The sequence below is a fragment of the Oncorhynchus kisutch genome, linkage group LG14 (genome assembly GCF_002021735.2).
Source record: "Oncorhynchus kisutch isolate 150728-3 linkage group LG14, Okis_V2, whole genome shotgun sequence".
Taxonomy (NCBI): Eukaryota; Metazoa; Chordata; class Actinopteri; order Salmoniformes; family Salmonidae; genus Oncorhynchus; species Oncorhynchus kisutch.
Genome location: NC_034187.2, coordinates 54,973,184 through 54,996,909, shown reverse-complemented (window position 1 = coordinate 54,996,909; position 23,726 = coordinate 54,973,184). Strand labels below are relative to the sequence as shown.

Sequence of the window (23,726 nt, the reverse complement as noted above, 5' to 3'; positions counted from 1 at the left end):
CATAAGTTATTATTTGAGCTATTCTATTCTATGTTAACCAATAGATGTTTGCGTATTTTAAACATATGTTGAATCAGTTTGAACACCTTTTAAATTTTTTGGACAGCCAATGCTGTTAAAGCATTGAGCTCCCTAGGGGAAAAGCCAGTATTCAATGTGTGAGATTGGACTCTGAGCATAAAACCCGAAGCAGAGGGAGTAGGAGAGAGTCAGAGAGCTTAAGGACTCTTCCATTGTCCCCCTGCCTCGCCTCCTCACAATTGAATCCCATTCTGTGTTTATATGCATATTGTGTGAGTGAGATGGAGAGAGACAGAAAGAGGGTGGGGCAGAAGGAGAGGAAAACAGCTGTACTGCATTGTTAGAGCGAGAGAGAAAGGGAGGTGGGGGAAAAGATATGCACTGGACACTCATTCTTCACACCGTCAGAAGATACAGAGGACATTTCCATTTCATAGAATAGGTCAATATCTCTGCTAAATTTGTGATGCTTAAATCATTTAGAGAGTTGGGATATTAATGGCATTGAAGTAGCTAGTACTTGCTTGTCATCTTTCCCTCCCTCCATCCTCCCCTGCTCTCAGACACATTGACTTGCTGACTGACTAACTGGGATGCTCCAGCATCGCAACCCTGGACTTTGTGTGTCTCCGTGTGTGTGCCAGTGTGTTTGACGGAGGTAATGAGAGAGAGAGGGAGCGCGCAAGAGAAAAGCAGAGCAAGAGGAGGAGAGAGAGAGAGAGAGAGAGAGAGAGAGAGAGAGAGAGAGAGAGAGAGAGAGAGAGAGCGAGTGAGAGACGTGCACAAACGCACACACACATACGGAGCGAGACGGGAGGAGAGAAGAGGAGTGGAGAGAATGCCTGGTGAAAGGGTGGCGCTTCCTCGCTTGCTGCTTCCAAGGCCTCTGTGAGCGAGAGACACCATGGGCTGCATCGGCTCCCGGACCATCAGTAAGCAGACCCCCATCTTTTCCCCCTTCTGCTTTTCCCCCAGTGACGAGAGAAATGGAAGAGGGTGGGAGTGGGGGAGGTAAGGAGGGCTCTCAATTTCTCCTCTGAAACTGTATGTACGTTTCTATGGAGACGTGTTGGGTTAACCTGGCTCAGCAGCGTCCGACCGAGGCTAGACATACAGGAGAGTTTTTTTGTTTGATCATGGTGAATGCTGAATGTGAGTGTGGACTAGGGAGAGATGGAAAGGCACCAGCATGACAGTGGAAGTGAAGGCAGGACGTGAGACGATTTGTAGTGGACTGGAATAAGGGGCGACTCGGGTTGACATTTCAGCTTTATATGCCTGATGGGCTGTACGACCATGTGCGGATGGCGATTGGTGTGTGTGTGTGTGTGTGTGAGAGAGAGAGAGAGAGAAAGAGAGAGATGCAGAAGGTTCTGAGGAGACAGAGAGACTGAACGATGACGTTAGAGGCTGTTTACAATGATCTCAGGGGAGACAGGTGAAAGGAGAGAACGAGAGAGAGGAGAGAGAAAGCGAGCGAGAGGGAGAGAGGGAGGGAGGGAGGTAGAGAGAGAAAAGAATGATGAGAAATCCTGCTAGCAGTGTCTGCATGGTGTACTGTTGCACGTATAAATAGTGATGGAGAGAAAGAAAAAGGAAGGAGTGAAGCAGAGAGAAAGAGAGCAGACCTCTGAATTTCATTATGGAAGAAGGACTGTTAGTTTGACTGTGTGTGTGTGTGTGCGCGCACTCCCTCTTGTTTAGCTGCCCTCTTGCCTTGACATAGAGCTAAGGTAACCATTCACTGTGTCTGAGAAAATCGTAAATGCTCCTCTCCTCTGTCTCAGTGCGTCATGCCAGCAGGTAATAAATTGAAGCATGCGTGCGGCAGCGCATTTCAGGTTAAGAGGTACTGTATAAAATTGAGACACACAAACACACACACACACTCACTTGGCTGGACTATGACCCGCATTGGATGAGTCATGACCGGTCAAACCCAGGTGTGAGCCCGGGTGCGCTGCACATGTAGGTTCATTGAGGAAAGTTAACGGTGCCAGTTGTTAATACAGCCGGTGTAGCTACATTGAGGTGTATGGAGAGTTTCAGTGCTAAAACTAGTTTCATGGAGTCTGTCCGGCTGTGACATAGGCAGTAGTTGATTTCATAAGATATTATCGCGAGTGTGTTGTACTGTAGATAGTATAACAGATGAATTAAAGCGTGGTGTGTCGTTGTTTGGGGGGATACATAAGAGGGGGGGGGGGATTGCCCTCTTTTAAACACTTGCCAGTTCCTTTATGAAAACAAATGGAGGCTCGCGGTCGGAGATGACCTTTGATTGTCATTGAGTCTGTGGGGGATGTGTAGCATGTGTATTGAGCGTGGAAATGAAAGCCAGCCTTGGCGTTTCAGAGACAAATGAGTGTGCGAAATGTGTGTGTGAAAACAAACTAGGGAAGGTGTCAGTGGATGTGGAATTTGTAGCAGGAAAACGACACTAGGGTTTTCCCTGTTTGCTGTAAGGGAGTTTTCCCTCTGACTGGGTTTCTCATTTCTGTCCTCATCTCTCTCTCCGTCATGGTTTGCGTCCGTAGTATTTAACACATGGGGTTTTAGAAAGATGCTGTAACTTGTATAAAAGACCACTATGTTACTCCTACCAATACTTACTGACAAACAAACAAACAAACAGTTTGCTTCGTCTACTAAATAGACATGCCCATGTTAGTGTGTCTTATCACGTGCCATGGGCCGTTTGATATCACATATGAACTGAGGTTGATGTCTTGTGATAAACAACAACAGCCCATTGCCCCGAGCGCTATTGTTATAATAAGCATAACTTGCTATATATAGCATCGGGTATGGAGTGAGGTCGGTGGATGCGGAATGGAGGGGAGATACTTACAGTAAATATGGGTCAACAGCGCACCCCCACACCGTGTTCAGATCCTCTGGGAAACATTCAGAGGAACCGTGCCATGTCAACAAGAGAGCATGATCTGATTCTACTGTGTCCTACTGTTATTCCGGTGAATTGCGTAGCCTGCCGAACCTAGTTCTTACAGTGTATTCCATTATGTTCATAACGGATGTCGTTCACGATGAATGGTTGGCAGCTGTGTTTATTCCTAGACTCTGGGAGACAACAGAGCTCTTTAATAACTGTGCTCACTCAGTATTGTCTTTGTTTGTTCTGTGGCTATATATCAAGGAAGATTAGCATAGCAATGTCAATCTCAGCAGTTTAGCGTGCTTACTGTAGTGGTTCGTCACAGGGTTTATGAGGCGGATTATGGCAAGAGGTTATTCGATTTCAAATGGGTACGTCAAATTTGATTGGCGGCGTACACATACACTGAGTGTACAAAACATTAGGAACACCTTCCTGATATTGAGTTGCATCCAATTCTGCCCTCAGATCAGACTCAATTCACCGGGTATGGACTCTACAAGGTATCGAAAGCGTTCCACAGAGATGCTAGCCAATGTTGACTCCAATGCTTCCCACAGTTGTGTTAAATTGGCTGTATGTCCTTTGAGTGGTGGACCATTCTTGATACACACGGGAAGCTGTTGAGCATGTAAAACCCAGCAGCATTGCAGTTCTTGACACACTCAAACCGGTGCGCCTGGTACCTACTACCATACCCCGTTCAAAGGCACTTAAATATTTTGTCTTGCCCATTCACCCTCTGAATGGCACGCATACACTATCCATGTCTCAAATGTTTCAAGGCTTAAAAATCCTTCATTAACTTGTCTCCTCCCTTTCATCAACAATAAATGAAGTGGATTTAGCAAGGGCCATCAATAAGGAATTATAGCTTTCACCTGGTCAGTTTATGTCATGGAAAGAACAGTGTCACGGATCCCTCCGGAACGTTCATAATGCACACCTGTCCCTCGTTCCCACTGATTAGTATTTGTATGTGCCCTTTGGTTTCCATGGTCTTGTCGATTATTGTTACAATGTCTGTTGGTGCGTGTGAGTACCTGTGCTGTGCGTTTTGGGTTTTCGTGCCCTTGTGGATTGCGCAGATGATTACGGGTCTCGTCCCATGTGTTAATTATTGTGCGCTTGTGTTATTTATTAGAGGTACTCCTCGCTCTTTTGTTTGGGTCTCAACCCTGTGTTTTGTAGACGTGTTTGTTTGGTCTTCATCCCTGTGCCTTTACACGGCACGCTGTAATTTGGGTAAATAAAAACCCCTACTAGGTGCATTACTGCAACTCTGCACCTGTCTCCCGATCCTTTATATCAGCTCGACAAACAGGTGCTCTTGATGTTTTTATACTCAAGAGTATTTTGCAGATGTTATAGGCCTTCATCAATCAATCACATATCTGTCATTGACTTAATTTCTTGTCTTTCATGGGTGGTGAGACATTTAGCAAAGTACAGTGGTTTGTGAAAGTATTCACCCCCCCTTGGCATTTTTCCTATTTTGTTGCCTTACAACCTGGAACTAAAATAGATATTTTTGGGGGGAGTTTGTATCATTTGATTTACACAACATGCCTATCACTTTGAAGATGCAATTTTTTTTTTATTGTGAAACAAAAGAAAAAACTGAAAAAACAGAACTTGAGCGTGCATAACTATTCTCCTCTCTGATTAATGCCCTGCTTGCCTGGTCCGTGAGTTCTGGTGGGCGGCCCTCTCTTGGCAGGTTTGTTGTGGTGACATATTCTTTCAATTTTTTAAATAATGGATTTAATGGTGCTCCGTGGGATGTTCAAAGTTTCAGTTTTTTATTTTTTATAACCCAATCCTGATCTGTACTTCTCCACAACTCTGTCTGTTTGGAAAGCTCATTGGTCTTCATGGTGCCGCATGCATGGTGGTACTCTTTGTTTCGTGGTGTTGCAGACTCTGGATCCTTTCAGAACAGGTGTGTGCATATACAGTCGTGGCCAAAAGTTTTCAGAATTATACAAATATTCATTTCTGTTTGCTGCTTCAGTGTCTTTAGATATTTTTGTTATGGAATACTGGAGTATAATTACAAGCATTTAATAAGTGTCAAATGCTTTTATTGACAATTACATGAAGTTGATGCAGAGTCAATATTTGCAGTGTTGACCCTTCTTTTTCAAGACCTCTGCAATCCACCCTGGCATGCTGTCAATTAACTTCTGGGCCACATCCTGACTGATGGCAACCCATCCTTGCACAATCAATGCTTGGAGTTTGTCAGAATTTGTGGGTTTTTGTTTGTCCACCCGCCTCTTGAGGATTGACCACCAGCTCTCAATGGGATTAAGGTCTCGGGAGTTTCTTGGCCATGGACCCAAAATATCGATGTTTTGTTCCCCGAGCCACTTAGTTATCACTTTTGCCTTATGGCAAGGTGCTCCATCATGCTGGAAAAGGAATTGCTCGTCACCAAACTGTTCCTGGATGTTTGGGAGAAGTTGCCCTCTGAGGATGTGTTTGTACCATTCTTTATTCATGGCTGTGTTCTTAGGCAAAATTGTGAGTGAGCCCACTCCCTTGGCTGAGAAGCAACCCCACACATGAATGGTCTCAGGATGCTTTACTGTTGGCATGACACAGGTCTGATGGTAGCACTCACCTTGTCTTCTCCGGACAAGCTTTCTTCCCAGATGCCCCAAAGAAGCGGAAAGGGGAATCATCAGAGAAAATGACTTTACCCCAGTCCTCAGCAGTCCATTCCCTGTACCTTTTGCAGAATATCAGTCTGTCCCTGATGTTTTTCCTGGAGATAAGTGGCTTCTTTGCTGCTAAGTGGCTTCACACCTGCCTGCTGCTATTCCTGAGAAAGCTCTGTACTGGTGGTGCCCCGATCCCGCAGCTGAATCAACTTTAAGAGACGGTCCTGGTGCTTGCTGGACTTTCTTGGGTGCCCTGAAGCCTTCTTCACAACAATTGAACCCCTCTCCTTGAAGTTCTTGATGATCCGGTAAATGGTTGATTTAGGTGCAATCTTACTGGCAGCAATATCCTTGCCTGTGAATCCATTTTTGTGCAAAGCAATGATGACTGCATGTGTTTCCATGCAGGTAGCCATGGTTAACAGAGGAAGACAATGATTCCAAGCAACACCCTCCTTTTGAAGCTTCCAGTCTGTTATTTCGAACTCAATCAGCATGACCGAGTGATCTCCAGCCTTGTCCTCGTCAACACTCACACCTGTGTTAACGAGAGAATCAATGACATGATGTCAACTGGTCCTTTTGTGGCAGGGCTGAAATGCAGTGGAAATGTGTTTTTTTGATTCAGTTAATTTGCATGGCAAAGCGAGACTTTGCAATTAATTGCAATTCATCTGATTACTCTTCATAACATTCTGGAGTATATGCAAAATGCCATCATACAAACTGAGGCAGCAGACTCTGTGAAAATTAATATTTGTGCCATTCTCAAACTTTTGGCCACGACTGTATACTGAGATCATGTGACATTGAGGTTGCACACAGGTGGACTTTATTTAACTAATTATATGACTTCTGAAGGTAATTGGTTGCACCAGATCTTATTTAGGGGCTTCATAGCAAAGGGGGTGAATAGGTATGCATGCACGCACCACTTTTCCATTTTTGTTTTCTTCAAATTTTTTGAAAAAAGTTCTTTTTTTCATTTCACTTCGCCAATTTGGACTATTTTGTGTATGTCCATTACATGAAATCCAAATAAAAAATACATTGAAATTACAGGTTGTAATGCAACAAAATAGAAAAAAACGCCAAGGGGGATGAATACTTTTGCAAGGCACTGTAGGCCTCCCTCAATTTCCCATATGAAAACACACTGCTAAACAATCTGTTGAAGCCTTGACCTGGCCAGAGACCTGCTGTAGCTTGTTGTGTCCTATTTTGCACCGCTCATCTTGTTTGTTATTCAGTTCTATTGAGTGTCTTTGAGATATTGCATTACACAGGAATCCCCCCCCAATATTGATTTCATTAAAAGTGCTGACAGACTGACTGACGGATGCTCGGTATTGAGTGGAGCATGCTCACTGTGTCACATACACCGTATGGCTGATGACGCGAGTTGACGGACAACTCGCAAGGTGACGGACATGGGGCCAAGGTGACTAGTCGATGGAGTTTACTTGACGGGTGGTCATGGTTGAGCTGCTACTGACCGTTAGAGTGGAAGACTGCTAGTGGTCATAGGAGAAGAGGGGAGAGAGAGGCTCAGGGAGAGGGAGGAGGATGGGAGGAAGGAAGGAATTTGGAAGGGTGAGCGTAAAGGAGGAATGGAGAAAAGAAGACGGAGAGAAGCATGGGTTGTGTTAGGATGGCTAAGTGTTAACTTAAACTCTGAGACATATCATTTGAATTAGTAGCATGTTGTTTTGGTGATTTTTCTGCCAATAGTAGTTTGGAACAGCTATCCAACTCTCTTTTTTTTTACACAGTCAACCAGTTACTCACTGGGAACACACTGGTTGAATACACATTGTTCCCATTTCATTTCAATGAAATTGCGTTGAACCAATGTGGAATAGGCATTGAATTGATGTCTGTGCCCAGTGGGTATGTATTTCGGGTCCAATGCTTTTGTATATTAGGTTGACAGTATTTGTGGTAGCTCCAACAGTTTTTTTTTATCACAAATAAAGTCCCCTCATACAGGCTACAGAAATCGATGCTGAAATGTCGAGGTGCCATTTCCCCAGGTTGTCACTTTGGTTTCAAGCCCTGCTCTTACCGTGGCCATTCCTTACCATGTTACTTGCTGCATATGCGCTCAGAATAAAACATTTTTCAGTACTATGTCCTGCTAGAACTCCATTCGGCACTGGTACTGGAGCTGAAATGAGTCAGACTTTGGCCTTCACCCGGAATCAGCGTCAGGGCGCACGTCACCCACCGTGTGACAGCCGAGACGCCCTACTCGGCCCCAAGTGATCGCAAAAGACAGATGATGGTGGTGCCCAACATTCCGAACCACGAGATCTGTCAGGAGCGATTGCGGCAGTGGCCGACGATTCTCCCTTCCCCCTGCCGTTTGCTTTGATGACCCGCGCGGCTTCTGGCTTCCGCTCGGTTGGTCACAGCAGGCTAATGCACCCGTAAGGAATTCGCTCAGTTCAGCGTGAGTGGCGAGCCCCTGCTATTTCGCCCACTGTGTGAACCTAGTCCTACCCTTCCCCAGCTCACACAATTGCTCGGAACAAAGCTTTCCCCCCACCTTCGTAATTGTACAGTTGTATCATAAGACTGCTGTGACGGTTGAGACCTTACCTCTCCTCTCAAACGGTTCATTATCTGACTCCGATGTTTTGAATCATCAATGAACGAGGGAAAGAAGAAAATTCTCTACCACGAGGCAAATTCTACAGCAAAGTGGAGGAGGCTTAGTTCTGTATGAGATCAAGAGGTCTGCCTGTCTAGTTTATTACAAGCTGTTAGATGACAGTGATGCCTATGAAGATTGAAAACCTCTTGACAGGCCAGAGTGACAAGTGTGGGAAAAGATGAGTGTGTTTGGGCCTGCTCTTTTTGTGCATGTTTTACAGATGGGTGGACCTCACACATGAGGTGGTGATCAACTGTGGACACAATTCACTGAAATATTGTGACGATTGTTTTAACACCAACAACAAAAAATATTCACCACCTTCTCATTCCATTGGTTAAGATGCAGGCTTGATAACACACCATAGACACCAATTGATACCATTAAAATATTGGCCTACTGGAACGCTCCCCCTCCTCCTCCTTCTCCTCCTCCTCCTCCTTCTCCTCCTCCTCCTCCTCCTCCTCCTCCTCCTCCTCCTCCTCCTCCTCCTCCTCCTCGTAGTTTTGTCCTGTTTTCTCTGCCCCATCTTGGTATACCCTTGGTTTTCTTGTCCACATTTCCCAACCCTCCCTGCCCTCCTTTCTCTTTTTTTCATTGAGTGCTACTACCTCTTACTCGCCCTCTTTCTCCTCGGTTATCTTGGAGTTCCATCAGCTTTAGAGGTCTCTGGTGTGTGAGTGTCTGATGGAGGAAAATGGCCTCCAGCTTCCCCTGTGTGTCAACTCAGCTGTAGTTAAAGTGTTTCAAATCAGATTTTAGAACTCAATTTGACTTTCTTTTATGTTGGATCTATTTCTATCTATATATTTGTTTTGCCTGTTTTAAAGGACACGTTCAAGTGTTCAGATTTAGATAGGGGCCCTTAGATAGTCATGAAGAATTAAGAACTCTGTTCGACTCCCCTTTTAACTGTATATGTGTTCAAGTGATATGTTAGGATATAAAACAATACAGACAAGTGTTTTAAGGATTTTGAATTCAATTAATGACTTTTTTCAGCTTATATCTGTGTGGAGAAGAGGGCACGCAATGCAGTGTCAATTTACAGTATGTGACAATATCATATTACTTCACTATATTTTCTGTATTTTGGGTATAATAATACAATATGCCTTACTAACATAATGAAAACATAACAGATTAGCATTTAATATGTATTTGAATGCATGATTTACTAGGCCTACTGTCCAATGCATCCTAATGATCACGCAGTTGAAATAGGACATACTGAACTGTGATTCGAGGCCATTTTAAACATAATCAAGAATAGGAATCTAATGATCTTGGCCCATGATGACACATACTAGTTTTTCCTAATGTGCTAACAGTCAGTGCAAATAATAATCACATTTTAGTGCTTTGTGTGAATGTTAGCATAAATGTTGGAGAGTGCTGTCAGCTCTACTCAGTAAAGGTTGCATAAGGCTGGCTTCATCTTCTTCTATCTGCTTTCTCTATCTTTTTTTTTCTAGCAGCGGACGCTGTTCCCGTACGGAAAGATGGGGAGCAGGTATGAAGGACATTTCGATACGTACAGTACATTTTATCCCCCCCAAAGTGAAATATCATTTGTCTGGATTTTATACCGCTCCGGCTCTACTCTCGAGTGTATTTCATATTTATGTCAAATGGATCCTTGAGCCAAGATGGCCATCGAGGAAAAGGGTCATTTCATGGTTTCTCATATCTAGTAGTGAAACTGAGCTTGACTCGTTCACGCTGCTTCCTATACTGAGAGTGCCATGACATAATGTTGCTCAGAGATGGTTTGTATTGAATTTCTCACAGAGGTCACCGGAGCTGGTCTCGAGAGCCAAAACCATTACGGTGCTATATATAATCTCCCACTCCAGGGACATAGCATACGATCCATCTCACTCCTTTACCACTGTTGCTGTTTTTGTCTCTTGAAAGAGGCTACAAGGCTGAATTGCAATACACAGTGGGGTCTATTTAAACAGAAAAAACACACTCCACAATGACAACCAACAAGACCACCTCAGATGTTTTAAATACAAAGAAAGCATATTCTTCTACACTTAATATGGTATTTGATATTTTATGGGACCCCCCCCCCCCCCCCATCCCCCATCCGACAAGTAACAAAACACAGTTCAATTTAGACGTTGTGATAAATAAATAAAAAGTTACCCCATATATTTCTGGATATGGTGGATGAAATCCGTCCACATTCGGATGAATGAGTCTGTGATTCCAAGATGCCACAGTATGATGTCAACACAGCAGTGGCAGCTGAGCTGAAGGTGGATGCAGCCAGCAGCCTCGTAACACACAAGGTTAGAAAGACCGTATGCGCTCCTCTGGGCTGGCCAGAGTTTGATGGCAACAACACGGCCACTGATGTCTGATTGGCCGATTGACACAAAAGTGCTTCACCGGGGGAAACCTGTTCCCAGAAATCACTGGGCCTGTTGCTAGGAAGAAGAAGTTCCAAGGACGCTGACGCCCTGCTGCTCCTTGCTCGCCCTTTCTGTTAATGCACATTCGAACCATGATAAATCCTTTCTAGTGACACCCCACACCGCAAGCCCTCATAAATAAAGAGTAAGCACTGACCCCGGTCACTTTTTTTCAGTGAATAATTCAGCATTTTGTGGCATTCGTTTATCACCATCCCAACTAAAGCAGAAATCCTCTGGGCGGCTAGCTTGGACTTCACGGGGATTGCTAAATCAGTCTGACAACTCATGAGTTGTTTTATAAGAAGGTATTACAAGGTGAAAAAAAGATTCACTTGCAGTTGCAATACATACTCCTATAGAAACAACAAGAAATGGCAATACAGTCGAGAATGTTTAATTTGGACATTTCAGGCCTTTCTCAAGACCAGTCTCCTTAATACATAATCCTAGCAATAATTTACACCAGACCCCTGAGTATGTGGGAATGGAATCTAAAATGTATCTGTGAATCTCAAATCTAGTCTGTTCAACTAGGTTGGACTGAGCAATACTCATTATATCCAACCAACTTCAAACACCTGTCTAAGGCCAGCCTAATTCTTTATGACAAAATACAATGGCCAATGGGCATACTCCAGTATGGCCACTTAACTGCCTGCAGAAGCCTGCTGTTGGCCCTGGCAACTAGGTCAGATTTGACCTCAAGCCTTTCCTTGTTATCATAACATTGGAGTATGATAAGCCTGATGATGAGTCAGATTCCACAATTCTATGACTAGTGTATGCTCTCAGTCGGTATTAGATAGAATGTCGCGACCCGGGCCGCCTTGGGGGAAAACAACCCATTTTTACCTTGTTGATCCTATTGGCTCACAGAAAACACTTGACCTTTTTCAAACGCAATTTTCTTGCAGTATTCTTGTTTTAGCCAATTACAAATCTACATTTAAGAAAAGTACTTTTCGACATTGCCTGCTCCTGAGAGTTCTCACTACTTAGAAAAACATCATATTGTAAGGGCTTCCCTCATGCCTCTTTTTATGGTGGCGCTAGTAGCCGCGTGAGTTCCACCTAGCTACCGACCAGAACGTGAAGCTAACCAAGACCAACAACACAAACATACAGACTATACTAAACAAGTTAAACGTCTTACCTGGGATGAAATGTTTTCCACACACATAGCATACTTGGACTCTGGGTCCCCACAATTTCCTACTCTCCCATACCGTATCCTCCGCAGCCACAGGGCTGTTCTCGCAGGCTCTATTTCCCTACTCGGGAGCATTCTGAACTGCATGTCGGGATGTTTGACCTGGTTACATTTACACTGAACAACACACTAGCTTTTGGCATGTTTTCTTATTTCTGTATAACTACAAATGTATGATGAAGTTGGCTTTTTTTTACAATGGGGGTCAATGGAAAATAATGTTTGTTGTTGCTAATTTGTGGGTGTGGTTGAGGGGAATTACTTATGACGTGAATATCGACTTGGGGCACCTCACACGGGGCACCATTTTATGTATGGGTTTTCCTCACAAGGGGCACAGTTTCGTCCTATTTCTAAGTACAGTATGTGTTATGATAATATAAGATATCATTCAATTATTAATAATTAGTTCTATCCTATTATTGGGAGGGAAGCACGACAAACACCAACACTGACTTCAATGGCAATACAACCATTTTTAGTTTTGTTTTCCGATTTCCAAAGCAGATGGTCAAGCTGATATGAGAGAATCTATTCCTTCACAGACAGTGAATTCTCATATCTAATCTATCCAAAATGTATCAATATTTAAACCCCCCCCCCCCCGCCCGCTTCGTCCAAATCTCTCTTCCTCTTTTGATATTCCATCACTCACATTCTTTCTCTTCCTCCCTCCACCCAAATCTTTAGTACTTTACTACCACTGGTTTCGTCCTGCGAATCCTTTGCACAACTTATTTGTCTTTTTTGTTGTTTCTGTCATTGTCGCTGTAGCTGTTCTTCGTTTAATTCTCCTCTCTGTTGGGTTCCCTTTCCCGCCTCCTCTACACACATACCTACTGTATATCTCTCCCGGCTTTCTTCCTCCACCTCCCTCTCCCTCTCAGCATGGGCGTGCCGAGTTTTCCTGCGAGGGAATCCATGTAAATCCTTTGCTAATCTCGCCCTCTTCCTCCTCCGTCCCGCCGCGTGGTTTGGCTCACTCTGTCTGTAGAGCGTTGCTGCTAATCTACTGTGATGCCTGTGTTACATAGTATCTCCGGCTGGGGGACACGAAGCTGTAACAACCTTACCATAATCTACGGTAGCTAATAACGCTAGCGTGATGCTCCTTTATTTATCAAGCATATGAATCACAGGCCCTACTGGTACAGTCCAGTGTCTGCACATTGAACTACTACACCACTGTGCTGACTATTGCTGGTTTGACCAAAGTGCCGATATGATTTGGGATGTGTTGGATAATGTAATGTCAATTTTGCTGGTGGTAGTTGTATTTGATTGTTAAGTAGAATTTCCCCCTATTTTCTCAATTAGATTGTATTGCATATCTAATCCTCAGCCAATAATATTGTTTTGCCCCCCCCCTCTCAACGATCGGCCATTCCTCTCCCCTTTCTCCTCCACAATTCTTTCTTTCTTTCCTCGCCTCATCCCTTTCTACAGCTCTCGATGGAGGACACCACTTCCATCCTGCCTCGTCTGAAGAGGAACTCCAGCGCCTACGGGATCGGTGCTCTGGCTAAGTCCTCACTGACAGGTGTGTCAGGTGTGTGTCTGTCCTGGTAGACGGTAAACCAACGCCATGTTGACTCCAGACAGGAGGGGGAGATGGAGCCAACATGGGTGCCCTTCCTGTTTCACTCCCTTCCTCCCCATTGATATCTAATGCACACGTCAATTTACCGCTTATGGGCAAATGATGGAATCCAGTCAGAATATTTTTTTAAATCAAAATAAAAATCTCCACAGGCGTGTTGGGAAATGTAGCGTGGTGTTTGTGGTGGTGGTGTGTTTTTATTGTGTTGGCAAGGCAGTTTTATGGCTCTGTGCTTGTCTGTGCTTTTAATGTATTGTTAGTGTAGTGGTCGTGTCTGTTGCGGTTGAAGTACATTTGATTTGATATCGTGTGTATTTAACAGTCAGACTATACCGACCTTGGAATGATAAAGACCTCAAAAGCACTACTTTCCTTACTCCCAAAATAACTTTGCATAACACTGAATATAAATCGACAATGGATATTATTTTAGGAAGGAAATGAGCATTTTTATGAGAACAACATTTGTCAAATCAACAAAGCTTCAGCCCAGCATATCTGCTTTTGCCCAATGTATTCAGTTCACACTCAGTTGATTTAATTCGATTTGTATTGTTCCCCCAAACACTTACACCGAAGGAATAGTACATCCCTCGTTATCGTCAGATATTTGCACTTTAATTAAGGATTTGCAGTGGTGCTTTTTCAGAATGATGTTTACAGCGAAGGTAACTTTTTTCCATATTTGAATTACAAACAAATGCTTCAAGTCTAATGAATCTCGTCTTCTTGATGAATTTCAAAAGTGAAGACTGAATATTAATATGGTTCATAGAGTTCTCTAGTTCACCCTGATTGCTCACGACAGGTGACTGAGAGATCGATCAAGTCAACAAGCCATGAGGAATAAACAGACAGCTTTTAATAATGCAGTAAGCCCCATCTACATCCACTTCAATCTCCAACCACCCAGAATTGCTGAGAGACATCCATGAAAGAGGAAGAAGCCATTTTGTACTGAATTCTATGCCTTCCAGAAAGAACGCATAACCCATTAAGCATTTTTACACGCTTCCTAGCCCATTTCACTTCCTGAGCCCAAATCCGTCGTGGGAGGTGCCATATTCAGAAATTGAATGTGTTGTGAAGCAATATCCCCCCCCCCCTCTATTCTTTATTTAGGCGTGTCCCGTTCCATGAAGGATAAAGTGACAAAGCCCACTGCCATGGCCTCGGGCAAGGTGGCTCACATGATCGAATGGCAGAGCTGGAACACACCATCCACTGGGACTGAAGGGACTGTGGTCTCCAAAATCCCAACCTCGCAACGCGAAAAGGATAGGAGGAGGGAGAGTGAAATGTACAGTGAACTCAGTGAAGGAGAAAAGGAAGCCCGCTTCACCGCAGGTAAGAGTGAACATAAGAACCAGTGAAAATTAAACATGTACAGTGCATTCGGAAAGTATTCAGCGATCTTGACTTTTTCCACATTTTGTTACATTACAGACTTATTCTAAAATGGATTAAATAAAAAAAATTCCTCATCAATCTACACACAACACCTCATAATGACAAACAAAAATATTTTTGCACATTTATTACAAATAAAAAACTGAAATATAACATTTACATAAGTATTCAGACCCTTTACCAGTACTTTGTTGAAGCACCTTTGGCAGCGATTACAGTCTTGAGTCTTGGGTATGAATCTTGGGTATGACGCCTCATGCTTGGCACACCTATATTTGGGAAGTTTTTCCCATTATTAGCCAGTAGCATACCATCCTGCATCCCACTGCTGGCTTGTTTCTGAAGCTAAGCAGGGTTGGTCCTCGTCAGTCCCTAGATGAGAGACCAGATACTGCTGGAAGTGGTGTTGGAGGGCCAGTAGGAGGCACTCTTTCATCTGGCCTAAAAAAAAATATCCCAATACCCCAAGGCAGTGATTGGGGACATTGCCCTCTGTCGGGTGCCATCTTTCAGATGGGAATTTAAACGGGTGTCCTGATTCTCTGTGGTCACAAAACATCTTGTGGCACCTATCGTAAGAGATTGGCGGTGTTAACCCCGGTGTCCTGGCTAATTTCCCAATCTGGCCCTCAAACCATCACGGTCACCTAGTTTACAATTGGCTCATTCATCCCCCCTCCTCTCGCCTGTAACTATTCCCCAGGTTGTTGCTGTAAATAAGAATGTGTTCTCAGTCAACTTACCTGGTAAAAATAATTCTCTGCAGATTCTCTCAAGCTCTGTCAGGTTGGATGGGGAGCGTCGCTGCACAGCTATTTTCAGTTCTGGGCTCTGGCTGGGCCGCTCAAGGACATTCAGAGACGTGTCCCAAAGCCACTCCTGAGTTGTCTTGGCTGTGTGCTTAGGGTTGTTGTCCTGTTGGAAGGAGAACCTTTTCCACAGTCTGAGGTCCTGAGAGCTCTGGAGCAGGCTTTCATCAAGGATCTCCCTGCACTTTGCTTTCCCTCAATCCTGACTAGTCTCTCAGTCCCTGAAAAGGGTGGCAGGGATGGTGGCAGGTTTCCACCAGACATGATGCTTAGCATCCAAAAAGTTCAATCTTGGATTCATCAGACCAGTGAATCTTGTTTCTCATGGTCCCAGAGTCCTTTGAGTACCTTTTGGCAAATGCCAAGCGGTCTGGCCACTCTACCATAACGACCTAATTAGTGGAGTGCTGCAGAGATGGTTGTCCTTCTGGAAGGTTCTTCCATCTCCACAGAGGAACTCCAGAGCTCTGTCAGAGTGACCATCAAGTTGTTGGTCACCTCCCTGACCAAGACCCTTCTCCCTCGATTTCTCAGTTTAGCTGGGTGGCCAGCTCATTTAAGAATGATGGTGGCCACTGTGTTCTTGGGGACCTTCAAATGCTGCACAAATATTTTGGTACCCTTCCCCAGATCTGTGCCTTGAAACAACCCTGTCTCGGAGCTCTATGGACAATTCCTTCGACCTCATGTCTTGGTTTTTGCTCTGACATGTTTTGCTCTGTCAACTGTGGGACCTTATATAAACCGGTGTGTGCCTTTCCAAATCATGTCCAATCAATTGAATTTACCACAGGTGGACTCCAATCAAGTTGTAGAAACATCTTGAGGATGATCAATGGAAACAGGACACACCTGAGATCAATTTCGAGTCTCAGAGCAAAGGGTTTGATTACTTATATAAATCAGGTATTTCTGTTTTTATGTTTCATACATTTTCTAAAATGTCTAAAAAACAGTTCTGGCTTTGTCATTATGGGTTATTGTGTGTAGATTGCTGAGGGGAAAACATATTTAATCCATTTTGGATTAAGGCTGTAATGCAACAAAATGTTGAAAAAGTCAAGGGATCTGAATACTTTCCAAATGCACTGTAAATAAATGAGATTTGGAACCATGTATTTGACATTGTTTACAAAATCTATCCCCTTGTTTCATCCAGGATTAATGGCACAATTTGCCTTATCGGAGGCTACTCTGCTGGGCTGGAGATCTATGGAGGAAGACAGCCTTTGTGCTGGCTCCAACCAAGGCAGTGTGGCACACCTCAGTGAGACCAACCAGGAGAGCATCACCAGCAGAGGTAAAGGACTAGAAACATGGCCACCACACAATAGAATTAGGGCAGCCATTTTATTATAACTTTTGTTTTTAATGTACAAACTACATTTCAATGAACAGCACTCACTGAATCTGTTCATCCAATGCCACAGTGCTATATTGTGAAATTGAGAAGGATGTACAAATAACATTTGATCGCATATAGCATTTAAAGCTGAGATTCGCGATAGACGCAACAGTGTCACTGGTCGCCCCCAGGAGCATTTGTTATTGTTTTTTGGGGGGGAGGAAATGAGCATCCAGCCTCGTGGTCAAAAGAGTTTAAATGAGCTTCTTTGTTGTTGTGATATCGCAAACAGACGTGGCAGTTTCAGCTTTAATGAATGAATTCCAGATTCAACCAATGAATACAAAATGTTTATTTATACTGAATTAAGCATTTACTTTTCCACAACAATATTAGTGCCAAATGCAAAAACACATCATTGAGTTAATATATATGTCGTTCTGAAGAGAGATCATAATTGACTTGTGAGCTCCACGTCCACTCTGTATTGGACTGTGCTGCTCCATATTTTACTGTAGAAGGCTTCCAGCCACTGTGATTGACGTTGTTTACTCCGGTTTGATTGATGTCATTTCCACTCCATTTGACAGGTCGGCTAGAGGTGCATCAGGGCTTTATGAAGAAATGTTGTGGAGAAACTCAAAATGGTAGCTGTGGCCCTGGGGTGTTTGGTTGGGTAGTGTTGTGTTGTAGCAGAAAACCCTGGGGGAGCTTGTAGGTTAACACAAGGACTTAGCCTGACTCTCATTAACAGCACCATAAGGGCCTATTCTCTGCTATTATCAACCCAGAGACCAATTAAAATCAGATTATTATAGGCATTATAATAACTAAGGCACAGTTTGCCCATCGTCAAGTGAGCTTTCATTTTCTCCTTAGATATGTTGAGCTTTATATAAGTTTCCAGTGTATTTATTGTCAAAATGGTGACGCTGCTGTAAATACTTCTGATATCTGGTGATACTGCTGCTTCAAGGCCCTTTGAACCCAACTAATGTAAACCACTGTTATGGAAACTGAAGGCCACGTTTACCTATATCCACTGCCTTCTGTGACACATCAAAAATCTTTGCTTTGTGCTCTGAGATTACAGTTTATTACTTGTGTCTAATACAACATGTACTTCTCCCTTCATCCCTCCCTAACACAACAGATCAGGCGACGCATCACTCCTCGGCCGACGTGTGGCCCAACACCTACGTCGCCCAGGGCCTCTATTGCCTCTCCTCCTCCGACGCCTGGGAGCCAATCAGCAACGATCCATCGGGCGTGGCCTCGCCGGCCAACTACGTCATGGCGGGTGGGGGCGGAGGGACGCCCGGTGAGGGCTACGGCGAGGGGGACAGCGTGGGGGGCTACATCCAGCAGCAGTCCCAACAGCTCACCCTGCAGCAGCAGAGCCAGCTGCAGCTCCAGCAGCTGCAGCAGATCCAGCTGTACCAGCACCAGCAGCTAATGCTCTACCAACAGCAACAGGTGAGACAGACTGGACTGCCTCATAGAGTACTGTCACCAGGTGGACTTAGTGTTTCAATAAAACATGGAAGTGTCTAACTGACAACCATTGTAAGACAGCAGTATACTAGCAGTTTGCTAGTGTTATTAGCATAAAATGTATCCAATTTTTTAAATCCTTCTTACTGTTAATGTAATGCTACCAACGCTTTAGTGTTAATAACAACACATGAGACCTACTAATTACATACAGAAATACTTGTTGCCAAGAGCAACAGATGACTCATTTCCTCCCACTGGCCATGAGCTATCGACTCATGGGGATGTCTCTTGATAATGCAATTCTTTTGTGTCATGAGAACATTTTAAGGAACTGTGTTGCCTTTTCTACAGACAATGGAACACAGACTACACAGTGCAAACCACTCCCTCCAAGCCACACCCAACAGCACCATCCACAGTCTGGGCCTGCCCACTCACCCTCGCCTGGCTGACCTATGGGGATCCGCGCAGGTGGAGATTGTCGGACAGATGAGTGGGCCAATGGGTGACATGGTTGGGGGTGGGGTTGAGACCTTGGGGGAGGAGCCAGAGGAGGAGAGCGAATGCATTTCAGAGCAACAGGAAGAGGAGGAGACTAAGGTGAGCCATGTGATTGAAGAAAACGTGTTGATTTTCAGACGATCAATCAATCAATCAAATGTATTTATAAAGCCTTTCTTACATCAGCTTATGTCACAAAGTGCTGTACAGAAACCAGCCTAAAACCCCAAACAGCAAGCAATGCAGGTGTAGAAGCACGGTGGCTAGGAAAAACTCCAAGGCCTGAACCTAGGAAGAAACCTAGAGAGGAACTAGGCTATGAGGGGTGGCTAGTCCTCTTCTGGCTGTGCCGGGTGGAGATTATAACAGAACATGGCCAAGATGTTCAAATGTTCTTAGATGACCAGCAGGGTGAAATAATAATAATCATAGTGGTTGTAGAGGGTGGAACAGGTCAGCACCTCAAGAGTAAATGTCAGTTGGCTTTTCATAGCCGATCATTCAGAGTATCTCTACTGCTCCTGCTGTCTCCAGAGAGTTGAAAACAGCGGGTCTGGGACAGGTAGCACGTCCGGTGAACAGGTCAGTGTTCAATAGCCGCAGGCAGAACAGTTGAAACTGGAGCAGCATCACGACCAGGTGGACTGGGGACAGCAAGGAGTCATCAGGCCAGGTAGTCCTGAGGCATGGTCATAGCGCTCAGGTCCCCCGAGAGAGAGTAGGAAAGAAAGAAAGAGAAAGAAAGAGATAATTAGAGAGAGAATACTTAAAATTCACACAGGACACCGGATAAGACAGGAGAAATACTCCAGATATAACAGACTGACCTTAGCCCCCCGACACATAAACGATTGCAGCATAAGACAGGAAGGCTGAGACAGGAAGGGTCGGGAGACACTGTGGCCCCGTCCAACGATACCCCCGGACAGCGCCAAACAGTCAGGATATAACCCCACCCACTTTGCCAAAGCACAGTCCCCACACCACTAGAGGGATATCTCCAACCACCAATTTACCATCCTGAGACAAGGCAGAGTATAGCCCACGAAGATCTCCCCCACAGCACAACCCAAGGAGGGGTGCCAACCCAGACAGGAAAACCACGTCAGTGACTCAACCCACTCAAGTGACACACCCCTCCTAGGGACGGCATGGAAGAACACCAGTAAGCCAGTGACTCAGCCCCTGTAATAGGGTTTAAGGCAGAGAATCCCAGTGGAGAGAAGGGAACCGGCCAGGCAGAGACAGCAAGGGTGGTTCGTTGCTCCAGTGCCTTTCCGTTCACCTTCACACTCCTGGGCCAGACTACACTCAATCATAGGACCTACTGAAGAGATGAGTCTTCAATAAAGACTTAAAGGTCGAGACCAGGTGTGCGTCTCTCACAGGGATAGGCAGACCATTCTATAAACATGGAGCTCTATAGGAGAAAGCCCTGCCTCCAGCTGTTTGCTTAGAAATTCTAGGGAAAATAAGGAGGCCTGCGTCTTGTGACCGTAGCGTAGTGTACATGTAGGTATGTACGGCAGGACCAAATCGGAAAGATAGGTAGGAGAAAGCCCATGTAATGCTTTGTAGGTTACCAGTAAACCCTTCAAATCAGCCAGTTTTTGTATTGCTTTAGATATAATCCATATTATCACACACATTGTTGCCTAAACAGATTGAGCCAAACTGACATTGCCACTATTAACAGCAGGCCCTACAAGAAGCCAAGTTAAACGTTCAGCCTGCTGCACAGACCCAATGGACGCTCTAGTCTAGAGCTCCTGGTTAAATTGTGTTCAGGAGTATTTTTAAACTCTCTCCGTAGTTAAAGTAGGAAGAAATATATGTCACTGTTGTAAGAATTTGTCAGTCTAATACATTTACTATCGTAATATGTTCAGATATTGAATTACTTTGACATATTTAATTACGTTATATTATGCTAAATTCTGTATGGTGGACAGAACGTGTTTCTACATTACACAGACTAACATTTTCACCACACAATAATTACAGGAAATCCTCAGTCTTTTACCTCAGATTGGGTGATGTTAGTATTAAAGTGTATAGTCTTTGGTTAAGTACCAGTGTTTTTGCCATATGCGCCAGTCCATAGTGGGACTTAGAATGCAGCTGTCATTTTCAGACCACGGTGGCTAGAAAGAAATTGGCGCTCTTCCCATAAACGTCTCTTGCCTCACATGAATGCATGGATTTGAGGGTTAACCTAGCATTCAAATGAAAGCCAACCCCTGTCGATATTTAGAAACTGGTGTGAGGTGGGGATTCGTTGAAATTATCCAGACATAAAAAGTGTTGTGTTTCTTTTTCCGTGTTGGCCATCTACCGAAATAATTTTCTCACGGAGATATAAATTGATAATGGGCTACGACAGGTTGTCATCTATCAACAGATAAATGTAGTGTACCCAATTTCATTGAGGTTTATCTGTTAGAAGAGCGAAAATAGTACTTGTCGCTGTGGTTATTGTCCCAGTTCCATTGATTGAAATACAATATCAATGTGAGTGATTAATTTGCGCGTGTTATTGATACAGTAGAACAAGCTAATCAATTCCAGCCTTGAGTGACCGCTTGGTAAATATTGGTGCGTGTGCAGTTTATGAGGTGAAAAAGTGCTATGATTTATTGATTGTGATGATATTAGTGAAATCGAGAAAATATGTTTGTCCTGCCTACTACAAGTGTTTTACGTCAAAGTCAGTCCTCCAGCCACACGATGGCGTGCAATGCTAATAAATGGGTTATGCTGTACCCACAGGTAGAGACTGTTGACTGATCCTCACGGTTTGGTAAGTACAGTATAGTTAGTAAACCATCCATTTACTGTTTTCACAGGAAGATGAGATTACGTTAACCTTGGAGCCAACTTTGACCCCGTCGCCGCTTAGAGAAGACGCCACCCCGATTGGAGGCACCAGTCCACAACTAGCACGCCCAGAATCAATGGGAGAGCGCATACCCTTTGTGGTCACACCCTGCATAGTCCAATCGTTGGAGGAGAAGGATGAAGAGGTGGCGGAGGGGCCTATTGTTGCCGTGGCAATCAATTGAGAGGGACAGTCAGAAAGAGAGATTGACAAACATGATACACTTATCAATAATCAACCAAGCAAGCTATTCCACACCCCTTCCAGCTATTTACCCACTCTGAGACTGAGAAAAAAACTGAAAGACCAAGTGCTGGAAATGACAATGATGAAAGAGCCACAGGCGACATTAAAGACAGTTCATTGACTGCTCAAATCTGTGGGTTTGCTGAAACGTAAGGATTTGTTTTGCCGTGATATTGAACTGAGGAAAGGAAGTTGAAAGAATGGAGTTCAAGAGTAGAAAGAAAGACAAAGGACACTGCGATAAAGTTCAGTGGAATATAGAGAATCACGAGACAACCAAAAGGAAGTGCATGCTTTTGAAAGGAATCTAACGATAATAGTAAACCGTATACAAAGTAATAATATATAATAATGATTTTTATAAAAACAAAAAAGGAAATAAAGTGATATGTATCAGTGTTTGTGTGTGTATGTACAGTGTGTGTGTGTATGTACAGTGTGTGTGTGCGCTTGCATGTATGTATGTGAGAGTGTTCGTATGTATGTATGTATGTATGTATGTATGTATGTATGTATGTATGTATGTATGTATGTATGTATGTAAAAATATATATATATATTCTCGAAAAACATTATTGTTGGTAGTGGTATTTTGTGTGGTGTTCAATAGTTTTACACACAAACTAATTTCTCGTGGACAGGCGCACATAACATAAATGGTATCGTCTTTCCACAAACTGACTAACAAGCAGCTTTATTCCAGTGCCCAGATTTTTCGGCACTGATCATATTGGACAAATCACCATTTTGCAATTTTGCAGGTGCTCACATCTTTGGATTTTGGAAGGGGAGGGGACATTTGGCCCATTGACTTGCCCAAAGCTTTCAGAGAGAAGGGGTGGAGCTACTGCCCTGCCTCCGCTCCTCGTTCTAGAATATTTTCTAACACCTCTCGCCCAGAACTTAATTTAATATCTGACGCAATTCCGCAAGATTTTATTTCTGGGTTTCCGAGATTACACACACACACACACACACACACACACACACACACACACACACACACACACACACACACACACACACACACACACACACACACACACACACACACACACACACAAAATATGGATCATATACCATTTATAGTGCTGGTAGGCTTCTTGTTGGCCACTGTATCGCAGGTTTGAGCTCAATTCAGAATTTTACTCCTTCAACACACGAGTTGAAACTAAAATTGTATTGGCCACACCCCACAGGATGTAGAATTTGAACTTGAGTTTGAGTGACAGCAAGTAGAATTGAATTCAGTGCAATTCAAAGAAACACAATGCCACAGATGTCTCAAGGTTTGAGGGTGCAATGGGCATGCTGACTGCAGGAATGTCCACCAGAGCTGTTGCCAGATCATTTAATGTTAATGTCTCTACCATAAGCTGCCTCCAATTATGTTTTAAAGAATTTGGCAAAACGTCCAACCGGCTTTACGACCGCCGACCACGTGTATGGTGTTGTGTGGGCAAGCGGTTTGCTGATGTCAACGTTGTGAACAGAGTGCCCCATGGTGGCGGTGGGGTTATGGTATGGGCAGGCATAAGCTACGGATGACGTACACAATTGCATTT

General features: G+C 44.0%; 1 protein-coding gene across 5 annotated transcripts; it reads left to right on the top strand.

Annotated features, from left to right (window-relative positions):
- Positions 1 to 748: 748 nt before the first annotated feature.
- On the top strand, positions 749 to 22,733 carry LOC109903655 (protein FAM131B). 5 transcript variants are annotated; one of them, XM_020500504.2, is made up of 9 exons: positions 784 to 953; positions 9,242 to 9,289; positions 9,715 to 9,752; positions 13,322 to 13,424; positions 14,598 to 14,822; positions 16,854 to 16,994; positions 18,193 to 18,515; positions 18,888 to 19,136; positions 21,884 to 22,733. In XM_020500504.2, the coding sequence occupies exons 1-9, from the start codon at positions 926 to 928 to the stop codon at positions 22,097 to 22,099; spliced, it is 1,371 nt and encodes a 456-aa protein (XP_020356093.1). In that variant the 5' UTR covers positions 784 to 925; the 3' UTR covers positions 22,100 to 22,733. The 5 variants fall into 5 exon arrangements, with proteins under 5 accessions (XP_020356094.1, XP_020356093.1, XP_031645229.1 ...); XM_031789369.1 differs by having other exon boundaries at positions 13,322 to 13,415; positions 21,884 to 22,731; XM_020500505.2 differs by lacking the exon at positions 9,242 to 9,289 and having other exon boundaries at positions 749 to 953; positions 21,884 to 22,731.
- The last annotated feature ends 993 nt before the right edge of the window (positions 22,734 to 23,726 follow it).

What these genes read in the sequence shown, in the direction of transcription:
- LOC109903655 (XM_020500504.2), top strand. Translation starts at nt 926, where the DNA reads ATGGGCTGCATCGGCTCCCGGACCATCA. An exon ending in CTCACTGACAGGTGTGTCAG is followed by an intron (nt 13,425 to 14,597) that starts GTGTGTGTCTGT and finishes TTCTTTATTTAG; the next exon opens with GCGTGTCCCGTTCCATGAAG. An exon ending in GGAAGCCCGCTTCACCGCAG is followed by an intron (nt 14,823 to 16,853) that starts GTAAGAGTGAAC and finishes TGTTTCATCCAG; the next exon opens with GATTAATGGCACAATTTGCC.